The sequence below is a fragment of the Vombatus ursinus genome, unplaced genomic scaffold, assembly GCF_900497805.2.
Source record: "Vombatus ursinus unplaced genomic scaffold, bare-nosed wombat genome assembly UNPS02009205.1, whole genome shotgun sequence".
Lineage (NCBI taxonomy): Eukaryota > Metazoa > Chordata > Mammalia > Diprotodontia > Vombatidae > Vombatus > Vombatus ursinus.
Window position 1 is genome coordinate 51345580 of NW_020948983.1, and position 21352 is coordinate 51366931.

General features: G+C 32.4%; 1 protein-coding gene across 1 annotated transcript in view; it reads right to left on the reverse strand.

Moving 5' to 3' along the window:
* The window catches only part of VPS13C (vacuolar protein sorting 13 homolog C), a 182176-nt gene that overhangs the window by 139297 nt on the left and 21527 nt on the right, over positions 1 to 21352 (reverse strand). The window contains exons 4-10 of the mRNA XM_027851985.1: positions 21041 to 21136; positions 20493 to 20594; positions 11949 to 12058; positions 6919 to 6978; positions 2851 to 2910; positions 2380 to 2460; positions 1133 to 1196 (exon numbers count right to left, since the gene is read on the reverse strand). Coding sequence (XP_027707786.1) covers positions 1133 to 1196; positions 2380 to 2460; positions 2851 to 2910; positions 6919 to 6978; positions 11949 to 12058; positions 20493 to 20594; positions 21041 to 21136 — 573 coding nt within the window. The remainder of the gene's footprint in view (positions 1 to 1132; positions 1197 to 2379; positions 2461 to 2850; positions 2911 to 6918; positions 6979 to 11948; positions 12059 to 20492; positions 20595 to 21040; positions 21137 to 21352) is intronic.

The following is a 21352-nucleotide window of genomic DNA, read 5'->3' on the forward strand; positions in this document are numbered from 1 at the left end:
CAAAAAAGGAGAGACTTACAAAGAGTCAGATGGACTAACAGGAAGCCCTCATTCGTCAGGCATACTGATTATGGGAGTAGCCTCCTCTATGGTGGTGAACTCTCTTCTGCTTTTGAGTAATGGAGACTTGGGACTCTGGCTCAATTCTGTTCCCATTTGACTAACCCCTCTCTTTGCCTAGAGGTGGAGCCCTCACTATCTAGCATTTCCTTGTTGTTACTCTCCAATTCAGGGAATCCCTAGGGTACAAAAGGATCAGTGTTTGGGTAATCCTGGAACTGAAGTAGAGCCTCATAACTCCTAGGTGGTCCTAAGTCATGGTCTATCTGACTCAAATGAAAGATACTCAAGTCCTACATTGTAAGATATTTGGGGCAAGACTGTAGAGTGGGTAGGGAAATGAGGGAAGTGAGGGCAGAAAGAAGCAGTGAAGTCCTCAAAGTCTCTCCTACTGGCAAGCAACAGGTTGTTCTAGGGTACTTCTTCAGGTTAATTCAATTAAATGTTTATTAAGCACCAAGAAAAAAACTGCTGTATTGAAGAAGCTGTGTCATTTATTATCTGGAGAAAACATAACATTATATAAACGGACTGATTAGGCAGTTAATACATAAAGTAAAGATTTAAGTCTCAATGCCACAGAATTCATAGTGAAATATACCTCCCTCCTTTTGGCAGAAAGATGGCAGATTATCAGTGTGGAGAAAGGCTTATAATTCATAACGTCATGCATGGCCAATGGAATGGTTTGTTTTGTTTAGGTGGGTCAATCTAATTGAAGTGATCACTGGGAATTGATATCTACATCCTTTTTCAAAAGATCAGTAAAAAAAATTATTAAAGGAAAAAAAGGGAAGCACAGTGTGTTTTGTCTCGTAGGTATCTAGAAAAAACTTTTAATAGAAAAAATTAATGATTTATTCCTTAATAATTAGTTCTAATCCAAATAATCAAAACTTTAACGTCCAAATGTTGATCCATTTTTATAAAGCTAAGATATGAAAAAAAAAACCTTAGTTTTCACTCCATTTTACTTCAACTTTTGTCCATAAGTATGTTTAGAAGACATATAGGAAAAATAAAAAGTCACACATTCTAGCAAAGATACAAGATTAATTTAAGCATTACTTACTATATTGATAGTTTGGAGATCCACTGCTACTACTAGTGGAAGGGATTCCACTTTTCAAATGATCCTAACAAAAAAAAAAAAATTCAAAAAAATCCAAGCAAAGAAACATATGCATGTGTGTATATATATATATCTTACATACTATACCAAATATATATGTAAAATATATATTATGAAAGGAAAAAAGATAAAAACAATTTTTTCTAAACTTAAAGACTAAATAATAACTCTTTATTCCCCATTTTAGAATTTTTATTTAGAACTTTAATCTCCTTTTTGGAATCCAATGAGATAAATGCTAAAAAGAATTTGCAGATTCATATTTTGTTTCAAAAAATAAAAGTTCTAAAATAATCTTAAAGACTTAGGAGCATATTTTAAAATACCAATAGAAGAGAATTTTCCTTTGAATTTAAAGGGCTATATTTTAAAAGCATTGATGGAGAGTACATATTAAGCTCTCAAAAATAATACTTCACAGCCATTACAATTAGGACATACAGGATCACAGACTTACAAATGAAAGGGTAATTTTAAGAGCATAAACATATGAAAAATGAGGCTATATATCTGTAAGAGAAAATTTAGACCAATTCATGAACAGTGCTATTCATTCCTTTTCCATTAAGTAAACAGTTCTAAGTAAAATCTGTACTCAATAAAATTATATTTTTCAATTATTCACTTAATAATTATGGAAACAGTAGTGAAAATGCTAGCACCTCATTAACAAAGTTGGACATCTAACCAAGGTTAGATACCTCAGACCTGAAATAGCATAATTTTTCTCTACAATAATTGTTTTCAGACTGGGAGATAGAAATTATGATATAAAAAATCCAATGCTGTTTCTTTACTTTTTAGTTAGTGTTTCTAAGTAAAAATTATCCTATTACTAAATACTTTTCAAAATGAATACTTTTTATAAATTTCTTTCAAAATTGGCCTAAATATTTCAAAGATATTTATGAAACTTAGTCTCAAGAGTCTAAGTCCTCTCTTTACCAACGTAGATCATGGTCCCTTTGAATGGTGAGTCTATAAGAGACACTAAGGCCAAGAAATTTATCACTCTGAATCCAACCTGATGATATGTTTAGCTGGCTTGGTTGCCAAACAAAGACACTCAGACATACAAGAGGCATGGATGGGTTAAGATCCACACTGCTTCAATTAAATCCGAGAGCTACTGATGCATTTAAGGTTTCAAGTATGTATCTAGACAATAAACGCATAAAGTGAATTACCAATATCTGTTCCTTGGATCCCTGGTAACACGTACTGCAGTTTACATTCCAATAGGCACTAAGACTATCAAGGCGTACAAGCTATAAAAGAAAAAACATTAATGCCACCAACCAATTACAACACTGTCTTTCTCTGATAACTGTCTTATCTTTGAAAAAGCTATAGAAGAAAATTTAAAACATTCTCCTCAATTTATACTTAAAAAACTTTCATGGAAAACATCATATGAAGGAAATATAAGAGCACAGAATTTTGAAGTTATTAAGGAAATACATTTTATATACTGAGAAATTAAAAACCTGAGAAGTTAAGTGATTATCTCAGTCATACAGAGAGTGAAAAAGCCAGGAGTAGAACCCAGATTTCCTGCTTTCAGTTCAGCACACATTCTATTAAACCAAGGTATTGTCTAGAGACAAAATATATTTTCCTATATTAGGAAGTGAGAAAATTCATCTCTAATGCATTACCTTGTATATGATCTTTGCAGCTTCATTTAATATACATGGAGTCCAATTGTCATTAGCAGTCTAAAGAATGAAAAAGAAGACAAAATTAGATATTCTGAATGTCAAAATGCATAAAATGAATATATTTTGCTCAAAATGAAGGAACTTGAAAAAAATGATATACTGATTCTTTTCTGAAGAATATCTTTATTGTCACTTAACAAAAAAAAAAAAAAACAAGAGTGAAAATGAGATAGTTGAATTTTCTACCTAACTCTGAGTTACTTTAACCAGTTTACAATCCACAGAACATTTTTAAATGTTTAATTAGAGGAAAATTTAATCAGATTTACTTCTTCACTTAATTTTTCCTGCAAAGCCAGTACTAATCTAAGAGGAGATTTACTAACAGTTTATTATATGAAAACATACATAATATGGCCTTAAAAGTTGTTAGTATTAATAAACTAAAATACAGTAAGTTATTATCCCACCAAAGAAGACAAAAATGAGAAACTCCACTATTTACAGTGCAGCCAACTACTGCTTTCTCTCCACTGAAAATGAGTCTTTTCCAAGAATGTCTATGCTTCTAAACTTCAGTAGAAATTAAAATGTTTTATAATATATTATGGCAATTTTTTTAATCTAGAGGGTATAGAGTTACACAGAATGGAAGGGCATGGATGGGTCACTACATTATTAGAAACAACATTTGACTATTTGGTTGGGTATCTATAATAGCTAAAAAATATTATATGTTCAAATACAATATAGAAAGGGTTTTATATCTCAAAAAAGAAGACAGAGATTAGTTTAGAAAATAAATCTGCTAAAGAACCGTAGCTATATTGTTTTCCTATATAGATTTACAAGGGTAAGAGGAAAAAACTAGGAAGAAAAAAAAAGAGTAGAGGGTTAATCTAGGGTGAGGGGCTAGAAGGGTGCTCACCTTGAAGTAACAAGAATCAAACTTTCAGAAATGTGCCTAATAAATTCAATCACATTCAGTAAAACAAATATCACAAGACTGCTGGGATTTTTTTTTCAAAAATAGAAAAACAGTTTAAAATATGTTAAACGTATAACTCTCAGGGCTTTCAACAAAGAATGAAATAGTTTCCACACTTTTAGGCAAAATGAATTATGCATGCATAGGTTCTCCTTCCTAAAAGCTTCTATGTCTTTCTCTATTTCTCTCATTCTCTCCTTCTACCTACCTGTCTCTTTCTCCTATCTCCAAATCTTCTTTCCTTTCCTATTTTCTACCATAATATGGACTATTAATACAACTAAAATGGTGTTATGTTTCCTGTCTTAATTTAAAAAGCAAATTAATAAAATTACTCTGGTACTCTGAGCAAAAAAAAAATAATAAAAATAAATTTGCTTTTGAATTATGTGGCCCATGATTTTTTTTTATCAGTGACCCAAGAAAAAAACTGCTTGACTCCTAAGTTCCACAAGAAGGGATCCTCTGTTCTTCTCACTCTACCTTTGCTGTCATAATGCATGAAATCAAAATTTATATGTATATACTTATGCCCAAAAAGTATTTATGATTAAGTCTATGAACACTAAGAATTGTACAAACCCCATGAATATTTCACAATCAGAGAATGTCAGCTGGAAAGAGGCGTAGTAGAGATTATGTCGTTCGGTATTTCAAACTCAAATAGAAACAGGGGCCACTAAATCACAAATAAGGATCCCTGCAGGCTGTCTATCAACTTAGAAAATCACATATTAATATCATCCACATTTTATTGTATTTTTTACTTTGTTAAATATTTCCCAATTACATAGTTCATGCTGCACTCAGTTTCTTTTTTTTTTTCCAGAAAAGGAAACTGCAGAACAGAGAGGTACATGGGGAATTAATGGAAGAGCCAAATCAAGTATCCTTACTTACTCAGAGAGGAATGAGACAAGAAAAACATCAGGACAATTCAGAGTCATGGAAGCCAATGAAAGAGTTTTGAAGAAAAGATATGGAAGTATAAAATGCTGCTGAAAGGCACGGATAATGACACGAGTAAGAAAAAAGTACTAGGTTTGGCTACAAAGGTCACTAGTGATCTTGGAGAAAGCAATTTGGGTAAAACATGGTAGGGGTAAAATCCAGATAAGTGTTTAACAGATGAATTAGTGGTGAAGAAATGGAGTCAATGAGTATAACAGCCCATACTTTCAATAAGCTTGGTAACAAAGGGAAAGAGATCAAGAGAATGTGGTAGTTTAATGGTAGGAGGATCAAAAAGGAGATTTTTTTTTAACATAAAGACTTTTTAAGAGTCCATGGAAAATTGCCTGAAAATGTGAAAGGCAATAATGACGTAAAAAGGAAGGGAAAAGGTAGGAATCAAGAGGATAGGGTAGTGTAGTTAGCATTGTAAAGGATAGACAGTCATTGCTCTGAGAGAGGGGGAAAGGATGAGTGAGGACTGAGAAATGCTATTGTGAAGGGTAAGTAGGAGGCAAGGTCACCTGCTAAAAATGAAAAGGACAAAAATATTGGATTGACAGATTCATTAGGAGGGAAAAGATTTCAAATAGCCATTGTATAACGAAATTCAGTGAAGACATTAGCAAGGAGTTGCTGACCAAGTGAAAGGGTCTAGCTAACATTTGACAGTATGAATTTGCAGGCTGAATGAGAAACAGACATTTAAAGCCTACTTTGACCTTTACAATTCTAACACAAAATAAAAAGATTGAAGACTTACCAAATCTACTCATATAATTGTTTTTAAGAGATATTTTACAAATAAGTAGAAACAAAATATTATGTAAGTAAGTTGTTCTCATGGTGACTAGATAAATCAGAAAAATCTCCTAGAATCAATCCAACTGTAACCTTAAAAGGATAATTTTTCCTTGGTGGCACCTCAAAGCCAGATAAAAATAATTAAAGAAACATGAACATAATTAATCACAATAAGTTCCTTTCAGAACCCTTATCATGCCTCTTGATACTGCTCACAATTACAGCCTAGGGAAAACCATACTGCAGAGAAAACAGTCTATGTACCACTGCAAAATATGAGGGAGTGAATAGGAAAGTAACTGAGAAGAAAGAGAACATCAGTAAACATTATATTTATTGAATACATCACTTAATAAAATTCCTGAGTTATGAATTGAGTATTAAATATGATCACTATTCTGCAAATAAACATCTTTCTGAATCACAAATTACCTATTTATGAATCTTCATAATAAATACACTTAACAAATTTTTAGACATTTGTACATAAGTGCCATAATTTTAAAGATATCTGCAGAATTTGTGGAATTGTTTCTGTTCTTTAAAAAATCTACAGGTACTGTAGACAGCATTTGTGTAGTGAGTGGGTTTGTTTTTTCTTTCAGATAAATGTATCAACTTCTCTATTAAATAGAAACAGTAACAGTTTCAGACGTCTTGTATATGTTAATTAAAACTGAGAACCAATAAGGTAAAATTTATTTTCCTTAACAGGTCAACCAGTTCAATATAAACCTTCTATAAAACAATTCAACTGGTGGTGCTTGTTGAGGAGTTTTTGCTTGTACTTTACAATCTACGTCTTCAGCTCAAGACATATAACTTGATTGGCTCAATAAGTCAGGCTACAAAAACTGAAAGGGGAAATTCTGAACGTAGCATTATGCTACAATTCCAAATCACTCACAAAGTTATAAACTTCATTGCTACAAAGAGTTTTTACTTTAAGAATTAGCTTTTGATTATAGAATGTAAGGAACCTGAGGGACTATTTCATTGGGTTTTATATCCCCAGAGCCTAAGACAGTGGCTAATACTTAGTAGGTACATAATAAATGCTTGGTTATTAATTTAGACTGATAAGACATAATTTTATTATTTTATTAAATGCACTATTTATGAAAGCCAACTCAATTTTTTGGAAAAATATAGAATTAACATGACAAAACTTTTCATTTAATACTCTAGATTGTAAAAGGGCAATGGTCATAAACATAAATATAGTCATAGTAATCTGCAGGTGCTATAAACAATTCATCCTCTGTCTTTATAATAATACTTCACACATTCCATAAAAACTACTGAAATAAAATCAACATTACCAAAAGACTAAGTTCTCCCAATGTCACTCCCAATGAAAGAGGTCGCTTTGGATCAGTGACCTATCAAGGAAAAAAATGAAATGTTCAATGAAATATACAACACTCCAAAACAGAACAAATGTGCATGTATGTGTGTGTCTCATACACACACACACACACACTCGGATTAGCCTGCTGGTCAAAGTTTAAATCTGTAAAGAAATCACTGAAAGGGCAACCTTTTATAAATTTAGAGGTGGTAAGGAGACAGGAGGAATCCATACTTTAATCCTTTAAAGTGAAGAGTGGGATACTATAAATAGTAGTGAAGAAAAAACACAATTCTCCAGATTTGTGAGTCCAGTATTGGGTCCAGTTAAGGTGGGTGAAGGGTATTTATTATCTACATTTTTGTCTCAGTAACATCTCTCTGAATGTTTACATATGTAAGCAACTAAAATCTCAGTTTTCTTCACACTTTTTAGAGCTTGAATACTTCAAATTTTTTCTTACATTATGAAACATGTTATCCAATTGTATAATGACCTAAATAATAAAGGATGCTAATTTATTCCAAATGTAAATTTCAGGAAAAACTGAATTTTTTCTTATAGAGGACTAAGGACAAAATTATGAATTTTCTTTATTTAAAAATTCAATGATAACAATTACATTTAATACAAGATTTTTGTATCTGCATTTAATGCAACCTATGCTCAAATGAAAACTATTTTCTCTTCTAGAAGATAACTCCTTTCCACTCTCCAGATTAATAGGAAGAATGAAGTATCTAATCCTTTAAAACAAGAAAGAGAATTAAAGATAGTATTTAAAGTTGAAAAGAAAAGAAGAAAGCATCTGAAGAAGCAAAAGGAATTCTTGTGTTTTCTTAGGAGGCTAGACAAAGAGTGTGACAAAAAGAAGGAAGGGAAGGAAGACCACTGAACACTTGAAGCTAAGTAATAAAATTTTCTTCCCAGCAGATTCTTCCTGTTGTGGATACATAGGATAAAAGGATGAAGAGGCTAATACTTATGACTAGTAATTCCCTGATGAAGCAGACAGTTGTCAATCTGACATTAATAATAAAAAGTTATGCTTTTTTTGAGGGGGAGGAGAGCATTTAGCCAGGAATGGAAAGAACGCCATCCAGCATTTATTAATTCTGTTGATTACTATCCATTCCCAGTAATTCATACTGACATAAATTATATTACAAACTAAATCCAGAAAACATTATTAAATATGAAGTCTTGGGCAAGAAATAAAAGCTCTTAGGAGCATAGCTATTGTTTCTATCACTGCCGCCAAGTGAAGCCAAGGAAAGAAAAAAATAGATTTGTGAAGTCAACAACTGATTTTGAAGACTGTGTCTGAGAACAGAAATTAATTTCTGGATGAAAGTTTAAAACACAGAAATTATGGGGATGAAGTGTACCTAACAAGGTACAAAGGAAACAAGGAAAAAATGGCAAATGGGACTGCTAAACCATTTATTTAGGATATGATCCCTAAATAAGCATGGAGAATGAGAGACATGCTTCAGGGCTACACAGACAAACATCTTGATTTTTTTTTTAAAAATGATAATAGCATTAGAGTAAAAATGTATTTGCCTGAAGTATTGTAAATATAATAAAAAGAGCTTTAAGCTAAAAAGCAAGGAGTAAGGAAGTAAAACGCCTACATGTATGTATTCACCAAGCTGAATCCTAAAGAGAAAAACTACAAAAAAGGAGAGAATTTCTTAGGATACAAAAATCCAAGAGCCAGAAACAAAGCCTAGTGGCTAAAGATGACTGAAGAGGCAATATATAAATGAACTATAGCTAATAAGCAAGGGGAACATACATCCGAAGGGGTCAAATTTGACATCATAGGTATTACTGAAATTTGTTCTGATGGGACTTATGATTAGAATATAGTTAAGGAAAGTTATACCTTATTCAAAAAGAAGAGATAGTTAAAAGTTAGGCAGAGTAGCACTGACATATTCATGTGAGAAAATAGAAGAATCAAAGGGGAACACATTTATGTAAGGACCAATGGAGACAGAAGCAGAGTTAAAACTGTCATCTAAGTTTACTACAGACCATCTGAACATAAAGAGAAAACAGAAGAGTATTCAAGAAACACATAACAAACCTGGTACAGAAACATGATAAAGAAGTGACAAAGGTCTTTTAATTGTTCAGAGCATTTTCTCAGCCAAAAGCAGAGCTGCTAACAATTTGTTGATTTGTCTTGAAGATAACGTCATCCTTCAAAAAGCAAAGGAACAAAGAGTAACTGCTTTTCTAGATCTGATTCTCCTCAACAAGGAGGAAATGGTTAGTGGGCAAACAGATATGCTGGAGAACAGCAACCAATCCACCTTAAAGTCTGTGATAAAGAGAAGCAATCCAGGAGTAGCACGACATGTATCCTAGATTTTAGAGGAGAGATTTCAAAGGGTTAAAAAATAGGTAGGATTCTGGACTAAAATCCTATAGAAGTCATCTTAGATGGGATTGAAAGCTTCCCAAGAATGAAATTCTGAAGACACAAAGGGAAATAATACTGATGAGTAAGAAAAGGAGAAACTGAGATCAATATGGACACAAAGTGAATTCATCAACCAACTTAGATTTTTAAAAGACATGTACAGAAGACAGAAACAAAGGCAGGTAGGTGATGGAAGATTAACAAAAAAGTATAGCATTATCCTGTAAAAAAGAGTACTAAAGTTCAAATTGTGCTAAAAGTGAAATGAAAGTGAAGGACAATAAAAAATAGGCAGGGGAGCAGGAGCTATACTAATGAAAAAGTGAACCAAAAAAGAAATAAGACTGCTAGACAGTAAAGCTATTATGTTTTGTCTGTCAAGAAGAATCATTTTTAGACTATTGAGCCAAAAATGATTAATAGAAAGTTAAAACCCAAGATAAGCAGGAAGACAGTAAAAGAGCATAGTAGCTGTTCTTGATGAGATTAAGTCACCAGGGCAGGGGAAAAAAGGCAGATGTGACTGCTAAGCTCCTTATTCAAGATACAATCCCTAACTAAGCATGGAGAATGAGAGACATACTTCAGGGCTACATAGAAAAAATGTCTTGATTTTAAAAAATTATTACAGCATTACAGAAAAGAGATGGGGATCTGCAACTACAGGACAATGAGTTTGACTTCAATCCCTGGCAAAATTCCTTTAAAGAGAAAATTAAATTGAAACAACCAGAAAAAGAAGCAGTGATCACAAAGAGTCAGTATGGTTTCAACAATAACAGGTCATTATAGACTAACCTCACTTATTTGACAGGGTTACTAGACTAGCAGAACAGGGGACTGCTATTGAGTAATTTACCTAACATTTAAGAGAAATATTTGACAAAATACCTCATACTATTCTCCTTGACAAGAAAAGAAATAATTTAGGCAATAGTACAATTGGATAGATTTGAAATAGACACAAAAAGTAATCAATCATTAAGGGTTCAATATAATCTCGGAAGGACAACACTAGTAGAATGCCCCATATTTAATGTGTCATTGTCCTTGTGGTATTTAACATTTTTTTAAAAAAATCAATGACCTTGTATGAATATCAAATTTGCAAATGATAGATGCTAAAAGGGATATATTTACATTGGATAACAGAAGCAAGACCTACCAAATCTAAAAAACTAAAGTGAATTTAATAAGACGAAATTCAATATGGATTAGTAAAGGTTTCTACATGGGTTCAAAAATCAATTTCACAAGTACAAAGAAGAGAGATTTAGCTACATAACTCAGAAATATATTGGGTGGTTTTAGTGAACTACAAGATCAGTATAATACATGTGTGTTGTCCAGTATCATACGGCTGATGTGAACGTAAGCTATTAAGAAAAGCACAGTATTCAGAACAAGGGAGGTGATGGTTCTGCTGTATTCTCCCTTGGTCATGCCACATCTGAAATACCGAGTTTAATCTGGGCACCAGGTATTTGGAAAGACAATGAGGTAAAAAACATTCAGAGGAGAGCAACCAAGATGGTAAACGGTCTTGAAATAATCTTAAATATGCCATGTAAGGATTAGTTGAAGGGAATGGGAAAGTTTACCTGTAAAACAAATAAATAAACAGGTTTTCTAAAATTCATTTCAAAGGTAATTTGGACAAATAGTATAAATACATGGTGGGTTTAAAAATATTATATTAAATATTCAGGAAAGTTTTCATTGTCTTCAATGAGACATTGATCCATATTTCACGAACTTTGTAAGAAGTTAAGAAAAATTCATCCATAAGGCATTTCAAAACTAGGGAAAAAATGCACAAAAAAAATAACAACTACTGAATTCACTAAAATAAACCAATAAAATATCTAAACTTATTGGTGTCACACCAGTCAGTCCATTTATGCAGTTTAATTTCTGAAGGTGCTTTAGTGTGGTTGTTTGAACTAATCATGGTATATAAACAAAGGTATATATGTGTAAGGTGACATAAGACCTAGGTTCTATTCATGTCTCTACAAAAAACTGGTTGTGTGACTTCTCTGTGCCACTTATAAAATTATAAGAATAGATGAAGGGATCTCTTATAGTTTCTTTCATGTAATAAATTATGTAAGTCTAGCTTTTGATCTTTTATGTAAATGAAACACAGCAGTAACATAATCAACAAGAACAGAATAAAAGAATAATTGCATGTTTAACCTTAGGGTGTAGCATTTAATATTTTGTACCAAATTTACCCATATAATCATACTTTTGCTTAGACAAATTAATGATAAAAGATGCATTCTCTAAGTACTCACCAAATGACAAGGGGATAGAAGATATATAAATGTACAAGGAATCAGAAGAAAATCAGTCTGGGATTAAAATGTGGCCAAATACAGTCCACTAAAAATTTGCCACATGTAACACATATATAGATAAATTAAGAGTTGACTACATAAAGGAAATTAACAGTTTTTTTTAATGTTCACAATCTGGCAATTCTACTTTTAAAAATATATATTAACTGGTAGGGCCAATGAATTTGTTGATTTTAAAACTAAAGCACAGTAAGCTGAACTTACATCATCTTCATACTTAATATGAATATCTGTGATTTTCACTTGTACATTTTTTATGACCTGAGTTGCCAGCTTTTCCAAAAATGTATCTTTTTTTTCTTTCTTTGGCTTATCTATGAGAAAACAGAGAAACATTAAATTAAGTTAAATAGTTGATATCTGGACTTGATAAACCAGATATATAATGATCATAAAAGTCAATACATTTTGAAGAGAAAATTTTTACACCACCAGTAGTTTTTATCTTCTGCTTTTTTGTTACATGTTTAAGAAGCATTATCAATCCTAAATTCAACATTATTTTTAAACTGACATAACATTTTAGTGAATGCCTTCAAAGAAATAAACCACATAACAACATATTTGAAACAATATAAAAAGCCACATGTACCTACCTTTTGAGCGATCAAGACCTTTAAAAGGTTTCTTAAAATATTTTTTGTGCTTTTTACGTTTACGTCCTTCTCAATGGAAGCATTTTTGTGAGAAAAGGATAGAATTCAAGTTAGACTATTGGACAGAAAAGAAAAACAAGAGGAAAAGACAGGTTTCTTCCTGATGGCAAACCTCTCTATCCTCATTTTACCTCTTTCAAAACAGGCTTCTACTACTATTCCATATACAAATAAAAGTTCTGAAACCAAGCTACTACCAATCTTATAATCTCTTTGAATCTAGAAACAAAATTAGCAGGCACATTTACCTGAAACTGGGCAACATATTCAAACATATATTGCCCTTCAAAAATATTCTCCCAGTTTATACAACTTCATTTTTAACTTGAATGTGTTAGCAATACTTTGAAAACCTAACATATTATTGATTCAATGAAGAACCTTTGGAAAAAGATGCAGATACATTCAAGTGTGTCACCTTTAGCAAAATTATCCTATCATTTCACAATCAATAATAGTAAATCCAGCCTAAAATTTTCAACATAAGAAGGCTTATTTTTAAAAAGAGCCCAAAAAAATAAGTAGAATCTCAATTAATGAGATTTTGCTTTGCATTATCCTATTCAGGTCACAATGTATTAACAACACTTACCAAGTGCTATTTATTAGTATTAGTAGGTATTAAAATGTTATCATGGAATTAACTAGATCCAAAGCTCAGCTTATATCTTAGCAAAATCTGGCAAAATTATCTACTGCTGCTGGAGGCTAGACATGCTCACAGTTTATGAAATTTAGCAGGTAAATACTGAACTACTGTAGAATCTCATGTTATCAAATTATTTAAAATATTAAAATTATATTATTATTAAAATTATTAAAATATATTTAAAATATTTAAAATGGTAGCTATGCAATCTAGACCTACTGTTGAGGATCTATCATGCTTGGATCTCCCCTACCCCCCCCCCAAAAAAACCACATTTGATAGAAGAAACATTAGTCCTAAGCCCATGGCACAGAGCAATTTTCTTAAACGCACTGACAAGTGCTGTGCAAACTGTTTACTCTATTACAATGAAACCAAATGTTTCCAGCGAGGTCAGTAGTTTCAGCTGTATCATTTTAATAAGAAGACAAACTTTTCCTTGTTATTTAACTAAACTTAGAGATATACCTCACTTTACATACTTATTTCTGAAAAGTTCTACATAAATTAGATGTTAATAAAGTCATCTGTAATTGACAATACACCTAAGGAGTTTATAATATAAAAGAATACTACTGTGAATCCTTCAGCAAAGCAAATCATCATCCTTCAATGTGCTTTTTGTGGGAAACCAAATTTTCATGTGTGGTATTAAAATGGCTTAGAAATATAATACTACCTGTAAAGCACAACAAAAGCCACAAACCAAGATTTCAAAACTCCAAAGGTTACTTAAATAACATTGGAGCAGCGGTGCAAACTCTCAAATCAGTGAAATTATAAATTATATTACCATACTATTCAAAAGCGCAGCTCCACAAAAAATGGGCTTTACCCCAAAAACACAAGCATGAAAAAGTGCTTATTTTTATAATTAGAGAAAGTAATATAATTAATCATGCATACCCACCCGGCTTGATGTCCTTGCAAACAAAGTTCTCCAAGCCATATATGAACTCCCCTGAGTGTACGCCTACATCCCCATGAGAGCAATAACCAAAAGGCAAGGTATTTATAATAAGACTGTTGAAGAAATGTACCTCTCATTCAATATACAACATATACTTAAACATAATTCACTGAATCAAGTATCATTTAACAAGACAACTGAAATGAGAGTATACTGAACTAATCTATTTCTAAATAAACAGGTTAGTTCAGTATAATCTCAGTTCAGAATGTTTCTAAAATAAATATTCTTGTGGTTCTACTTTTATCACTTAAATATAAAGTGAATAAATTTTATTTCATCAATAATAGTCAAACATCCCTATGTTTATACTTTGTTTCTAAAACTGTCAAGACATAGATTTAGTTTTGATTCCACTATACAGGAATTTAGATTTAAGTATCTAAAAAGAACAGCAATTTCTTGAAAGGAAAAGGATTCTATCACTTGGGTCATGGAAGATTTGAAAAAAACAAGAAAAACGACTAAGCTACAAGGATTTTTAATAATACTACACAAATTATATTGACCAAATTTGGTCCAGGAAAAAAGACAAGAAAATGCAATTCCTTCCCTTCTTTTTGGAGGCAGGAGACTATGGGTGTGGGATACTGCATACATTCTCAGACATGGTTGATACGTTAATTGGTTTTACTGAACTGCATTTTTTTTCCTTTCTCTTTCAAAATCTTTTTTATAAGGGATGTTCATGTCTCTGCACCAAGGCGGAGAAAGGGGATATTTTCTGTAATGAAGGTGATATAAAAATATATCAATAAAAATAAGGTTTTTTTTAAAAAGAATTGCTTCCCTTCTCTCTAAACTACATACCACCATTTTCAGCCATCCCTCTAAGTAGAAGACTTCAAATCATACTTTACACAGATGTCATTCACCATGAACTCACTCTTTTCCCCTTTATTCTATATCTCAAAGACCCCTGACATCACCCATTCTCTACTCTTTCACTTCTGTTTCTGAAGAAGAAGGGGCCCTTCTCTTCTCAGTGTCCATAAAAATCATTACAAAACAATCACTAAAAATATAGTTGGTGAAAGAGAAATATTGACAACAAAGTGCCATCAGGGCTTCATCAATAAAACATCATCTTGATTCCTTTTTTGACAGAATTACAAACAATATGGATACAGTTTGCCTAGATTTTAGCCAAGCTTTTGATAAAGTATCTAATATAATTATTGTGGAAAAGATGAAAAGACATAGATTAAACAATAATACAATTAGGTGGACTCTAAACTGGTTAGAGATGGCTGGACTCAAAGAATAGAATTCATTAACAACATGGCAAGAGATCACAAGTGGAATATTTTAGAGAGCTGTGTTTGACCCTATGCTATTTAACAGTTTTATCAATGGTTTAGATAAAGGCAGAGATAGTATGGTAATCTAATCAGCAGATGACAGAAAACTAGGAGGAAGAGGTAACATACTGGACCACAAAATCAGCTAAGTGAAATAGCAACCAAAAAAAATAATGTAATATGGGGCTGAATAAAGAGAGACATACCTTCCAGGAATAGGGAGGTGTTAGTTTCATTGTACTCTAACTGCACCATGCCTCACCAGGAGTAGTGTGTTCAGTTTTGGGTGCCAGGGTTTAAGGAACACTGATAACGTAAGCAGTATTCAGAGGGCAACCAAGATGGTAACAGACTTTGAGTCCTGGGCATATAAGGTCCAGTTAAAGAAACTAGATATGTTTAGCCATGGCTTACAAGCTAGGTATTATCTTTTCTCTCTCTCTTATTCTGTCTCATCCATCTCCTTCCCTATCCCCACCTTCCCACCCCTACTGTCTATATCCAATCTACTATTAGGTTCTGTCAATTCAACCTTCATAATAGCTCTCATCTATCACTCTTTCTCTTGTCTGACACTGTCACCATACTGGGTGCAGGCCCTCAACACCTTATGCCTAAGTTTTTGCAACAACTTTCTAGGTAGTCTCCCTGCCTCAAGTTTCTCCCCACTCAAATCCATCCTCCATTCAACTATCAAAGTGATCATTCAAAAGCTCAGGTATGGCCAAGTCACACACAGTCCCAATCCAATCAACTCTAATGGCTCCCTACTACCTTCAGGATCAAACACAAAATCTTCTGTTTGGCTTTTAAAGCCCTTCAAATACAAGTCATTCCCCAATTATCAATTTGGAAATTATCAAATCATAAAATGGTCAAAGGATATGAACAGTTCTCAGATGAAGAAATTAAAGCCATCTATAGTCATATAAAAAAATTCTCTAAATCACTATTGATTAGAGAAATGCAAATCAAAACAACTCTGAGGTGCCATATCACACCTATCAGATTGGCCAATGTGACAAAACAGGAAAATGATAAATGTTGGAGAAGATATGGGAAAACTGGAACATTAATGCATTGTTGGCGGAGTTGTGAAATAATCCAACCATTCCAGAGAGCAATTTGGAACTATGCCCAGAGGGCTATAAAAAATGTGCATACCCTTTGACCCAGCAATAGTACTTCTAGGGCTGTATCCCAAAGAGATCATACAAATGGGAAAAGGACCCACATGTACAAAAATATTTATAGCAGCTCTTTTTGTGGTGGCAAAGAATTGGAAAATGAGGGGATGTCCATCAATTAAGGAACAGCTGAACAAGTTGTGGTATATGAATGTAATGGAATACTGTTGTGCTATAAGAAATGATGAACAGGCTGAGTTCAGAAAAACCTGGAAAGACTTGTATGGCCTGATGCTAGGTGAAGTGAGCAGAACCAGGAGAACGCAGTACACGGTAACTGCCACGTTGTGTGATAACTAACTTTGATAGACTTAGCCCTTCTCAGCAATACAAGGATCTAAGACATCTCCAAAGGGCTCATGATGGAAAATGCTACCCACATCCAAAGAAAGAACTATGGGGTTTGAATGCAGATCGAAGCATACTATTTGCTATTTTTTTTCTTCTATTTTGTTTCGTTTCCTCTTTCTGGTGGTTCCTCCTATTGGTTCTAATTCTTCCTTACAACATGACTAATGTGAAAATATGTCTAATAGGAATATATAGGTATAGCCTATATATGTCAGATTGCATGCCGTCTTGGGGAGGGAGGTGAGGAAGGAGAGAAAAATTTAAAACTCAAAAGCTTATGGAAGTGATTGTGTATAAATGAAAATAAATTAATAAAGAAATGAAAAAAGTATTTGCTTTCTTTTTTATTCTTTGTTATAAGGGATGAATCTTTGGGGGCAGGAGGGGTGAGGACTATATTGGGAAATGAAGATCATATAAAAATAAAGATCTCAATTAAAAATTTTAAATAAAAAGATACAGCATAGTTGTTAATCAGACTGCTTTGAATGAATGTAAATAAAAAAGCAAGGACTACCTGTATATTCTACATCAAATGTAAGGAAGTAAATCAATGAATTTTTTCACAAAACCATCTAGAAAAGCATTTTACATGTGTATGAGTGAAGTAAATATCTATAAGGACAATTAAGTTTTTAATTCTTAGCAAATGAAGGAAAATGAAGCCTTTCTTCACATATTATCAAATACTTGCAAGACCTGAATGAACTGATATAAAGTGAAGTGAGCAGAACCAAGAAAATAATTTATACAATAGCAAAAATATAGTAAAGATAAACAACTTTGAAAGACTCAGGAAATTTGATCAACATAATAATCAACCACAATTTCAAAGGAGTCATGATGAAACATGCTATTCACTTCCACATAGAGATCTAACAGACTCAAGAGTGAATACTGAAGCATAAGGGTAGGGGGAAGGGGGTGGAAGGCACAGGGGAAGGGAGGAAAGACATGGCTAAGATGAAACTTGGTTTTGCTTGACTATACATACTTGTACTGGGTTGTTTTTCTTGCTTTCTCAATGGGGAAGGGAGGGTTAGTAGAACAAGGTAGAAGGGAGAGAATTCAGAACTGAAAATAAAATAAAATTGAATAAAAAATGAAACAGAACAGTCAATTAAGTTGGAGGAAAAATACAAATCCATGCACCCCTCTCATTTTTAAAAAGGTCTTTTTTTCATTAATGTATCTCACATAGTAACATTAAAATAAGTTTTACTTTCTAATTTTGGTTAATACTACCCCAGCAATGAAAATTCCCATTGGTTTTATAACACAGATATACCTTTTCAAATTATACAAAATGACTATCTTCCATCCTAAATGGTTAAGTCACTCATTTTTCATGTTCCCTCTCCCATACTTAAAGGCATTAGAAGTTTTAATTGTACAAGATGTAGCAAATAGGAGCCTTAATTCCAAAAAAGCCCTTAAGCATATATAAAAAGTAGAATAGATATGTGCTTTAAGAGTGCCAACTAAAATGTCAATTCCCAAGATAAAAGAATGTACCAAGCATATCTTTATAACACAGAATAACTGTTTAGTCTTTTTCTTTAAAAATCTCTACAAATTATAACCTCCATGCATTTATCACTTGGAAGGAATGAAGCATATTTTGGGAAGTGAGAAAGGAATAAAAGGAACTTTCAGGTATAATATTAATATACTACGACTACAGAAAAAATACATTTGATTTGTTCACTGTTATACAAAAAGGACAGAATTCCAAAGTTTTCTAAGTTATTTTTCCTTCCACTGATTCAGACAATGTTAAAATTGAAAGAGGCCTCAGAGGAAAGGTTTTTAACATTATGCATCATGGAGCCCTTTGGCAATCTGGTAAAGCCTATGAACTTCATCTAAGAGTAATGTCTTTAAATGAATAAAATAAAATACATAGTATTACAAAGGAAACCACTTACACTGAAATATATTTATCAATTTTTTAAATGCAAAACACCAGGTTAAAAACCCCTGATTTCAAAAATGTGGAAATTAAGGCCACATAAGTAGTAAACAGCAGTCAGGCCACAAATCCTTCCTAACATTAATACTAGTGCTCTTTCCATCACACCAAGTCAGAGTACTTTAGAAAATATACTAAAAGTTAGAAGTTAATTCTAATGAAGCAAAAGTAAGTCATTTAGGAAGAATGTGTGTAGGAATAGGCATATTCATTTGTCCAAAAAAAGGATTTCAAAGTATTATTGTACTTAGGAAATAAGTGAGAACAACATATAAAAGTAAGTTATCTTTACAGACAAAAAAAAAATCTAAGTTGCTAAAGAAAGTTGAAAGGAAAGAACTCAAATTTTTTTTCAAAAAACTTAAGAGTAATAAAGTTTAGGGCTTTTTGCCTTTGAAGAAAACTGTACTTAAATGTTTCTAATAATAACAGCACTGTCACAGCACTTGAAATCTTACAAAGTACTTTACATGCTATCTCATTTGATCTTTAAAACAACCACTTGAAGTAGGTGCTATCCTGACCTTCCTTTTGAGGAAACTGTAGCTGAAAGCAATTCAGAGTCCCAGGGTCAAACAGCTAAGTAAGTGTTAAGCAGGACATAGACTCAGGTTTTCCTGACTTAAAAATCCAGCCATCTTTCAACTGGGCAATGTAGCTGCCTCACCAGCTCATGTTATAAAGAGAAAATACTTGGCACCAAAAGTGCTAATACTAAGAATGACAAGTCACATTTCTACAGTGCTTTCAAGGTCTACACCACATTTTCCTCATACCAACCCTATGAGGAAGATATAATGAACACATATCCCTAATGAGCAAGCATATTCAATTTCATGGCAGATTTCCCCCATTTCATTAATTATATACCTTATGCCTGAACTAGAAAAAGAAATCACACTAACAAAAAAATCCACTTCTATTCAATTCCGGACAACCAACTCCAGACCAAATTGTATGGCAACTACATTAGCATTCTATAATTAAGAAGTCTTCTTCCAACACAGAAATACAGAAAAATGATGCCATATGTTAGTAATTGCTACATAGCACCACCTTAGGCTTGACTTGAAACTAGAAACATAGAAAGAAAAAACCTTTCACTCTATTACCAGTCCTAGCTGCCTTCCTTCTGTAAATAAAATTTTCTTCTCACTCCAATCTTATTATTCTTCCCCAAAGTGATAGAAAATATTTACCACACACAGAATTTTTCTAGATGAGAAAGAAAAAACTCATGGAAAGGAAATGAAAAGCCAAAAATGGAACACATAGTTTAAGAACATCCAGGACAATGTCAAAGGGAGAGTCTGTTTGCAATAAAATAACAGTGCTGCTTTAATATTATCCATTTTCTCTTAGAGTGACATCATCATGGCAAAGAATTTAATTTCATTATTTTCAGGAACTTAGATACAAACAAGCCATAGCTATACTTTTGTGTAAAACAAAAAGGCTTGCAAGAATATAAATAAGCTTTGAAAAGGCTATTTAAAGTACATTTAAGCATACCAAAAAAATTCAAGCTACTATAATATCAATTTTTTAAGGTCATTCTCAAAGGAAACCTATCATGACTTCTTGATACAAAAGATTAAGAAGAAAAATGGCGCTTTTCCAGGAAACCTGAGTTTATCAAAATGGACAGGTTATCACAAATACCTTTCTCAGCGGCTTTTTGTAAGGCTTCTTCAATTCTTGACAGATCTCTCTGCTTAATTTCCTGCAGGTATTTTTCTTCTTTTCCAGCATCATATTTAATACCTAAAGATAAAACATTTATTTTAACATCACATTTACAGCACAGTTAAATGATAACACTTCTAGGACAGAAATAAATTTATTATGTATGCAAATTTTTAAAGACAAATTTCAAAAATAAAACATTGAAAGGAAACTTAAATAAGAAAAACTATTGCCTTTAATTAGAAATTTATATAGAAGCACTCAAAGAGACATACAAATTTAAAGTCTTTTTTCCACAAAAATTAAGTTAAATCTATTTATTTTATCTTAATAGAAATTATTAATAGAGAATAATTATAATAAATAATTGAAACAGTTTTGCCTAGTAAACTGTAAAAATATCATATTTGCAATTAGTTCCTTTGTATGATCTTCAATTTTGCTATTTATTAGTTATCCTACAGAACTAACAAAGTTTCTGATTCACTGATATAAATCAACAGTTAAATAATAAAATAACTTACTAGCTCCAGGGACAACAAGTAGGTACAATCCTTCTAATGTTGCAACAACTGCTTCCCCATACAAATTCTTCCAAGGAATCTTCAAAGTAAGTTTATCTAAAAGAAAATAATTTCAACCTTAAAATGTTAAACTATTGAAATGATACACATTTCTAAATCTTCACTGAAGAGAAAATAGATCCTCTCTTTTTGCTGACAATGCTGCCCTCAATATAGTGAACATCTCCAAAACCCACAGAACTTCCTCCAAGAAATCAGGCAAGTATCAGTCTCACTAAGTGTCAGAGTACAAGAAGGATAAGGATTCACTAT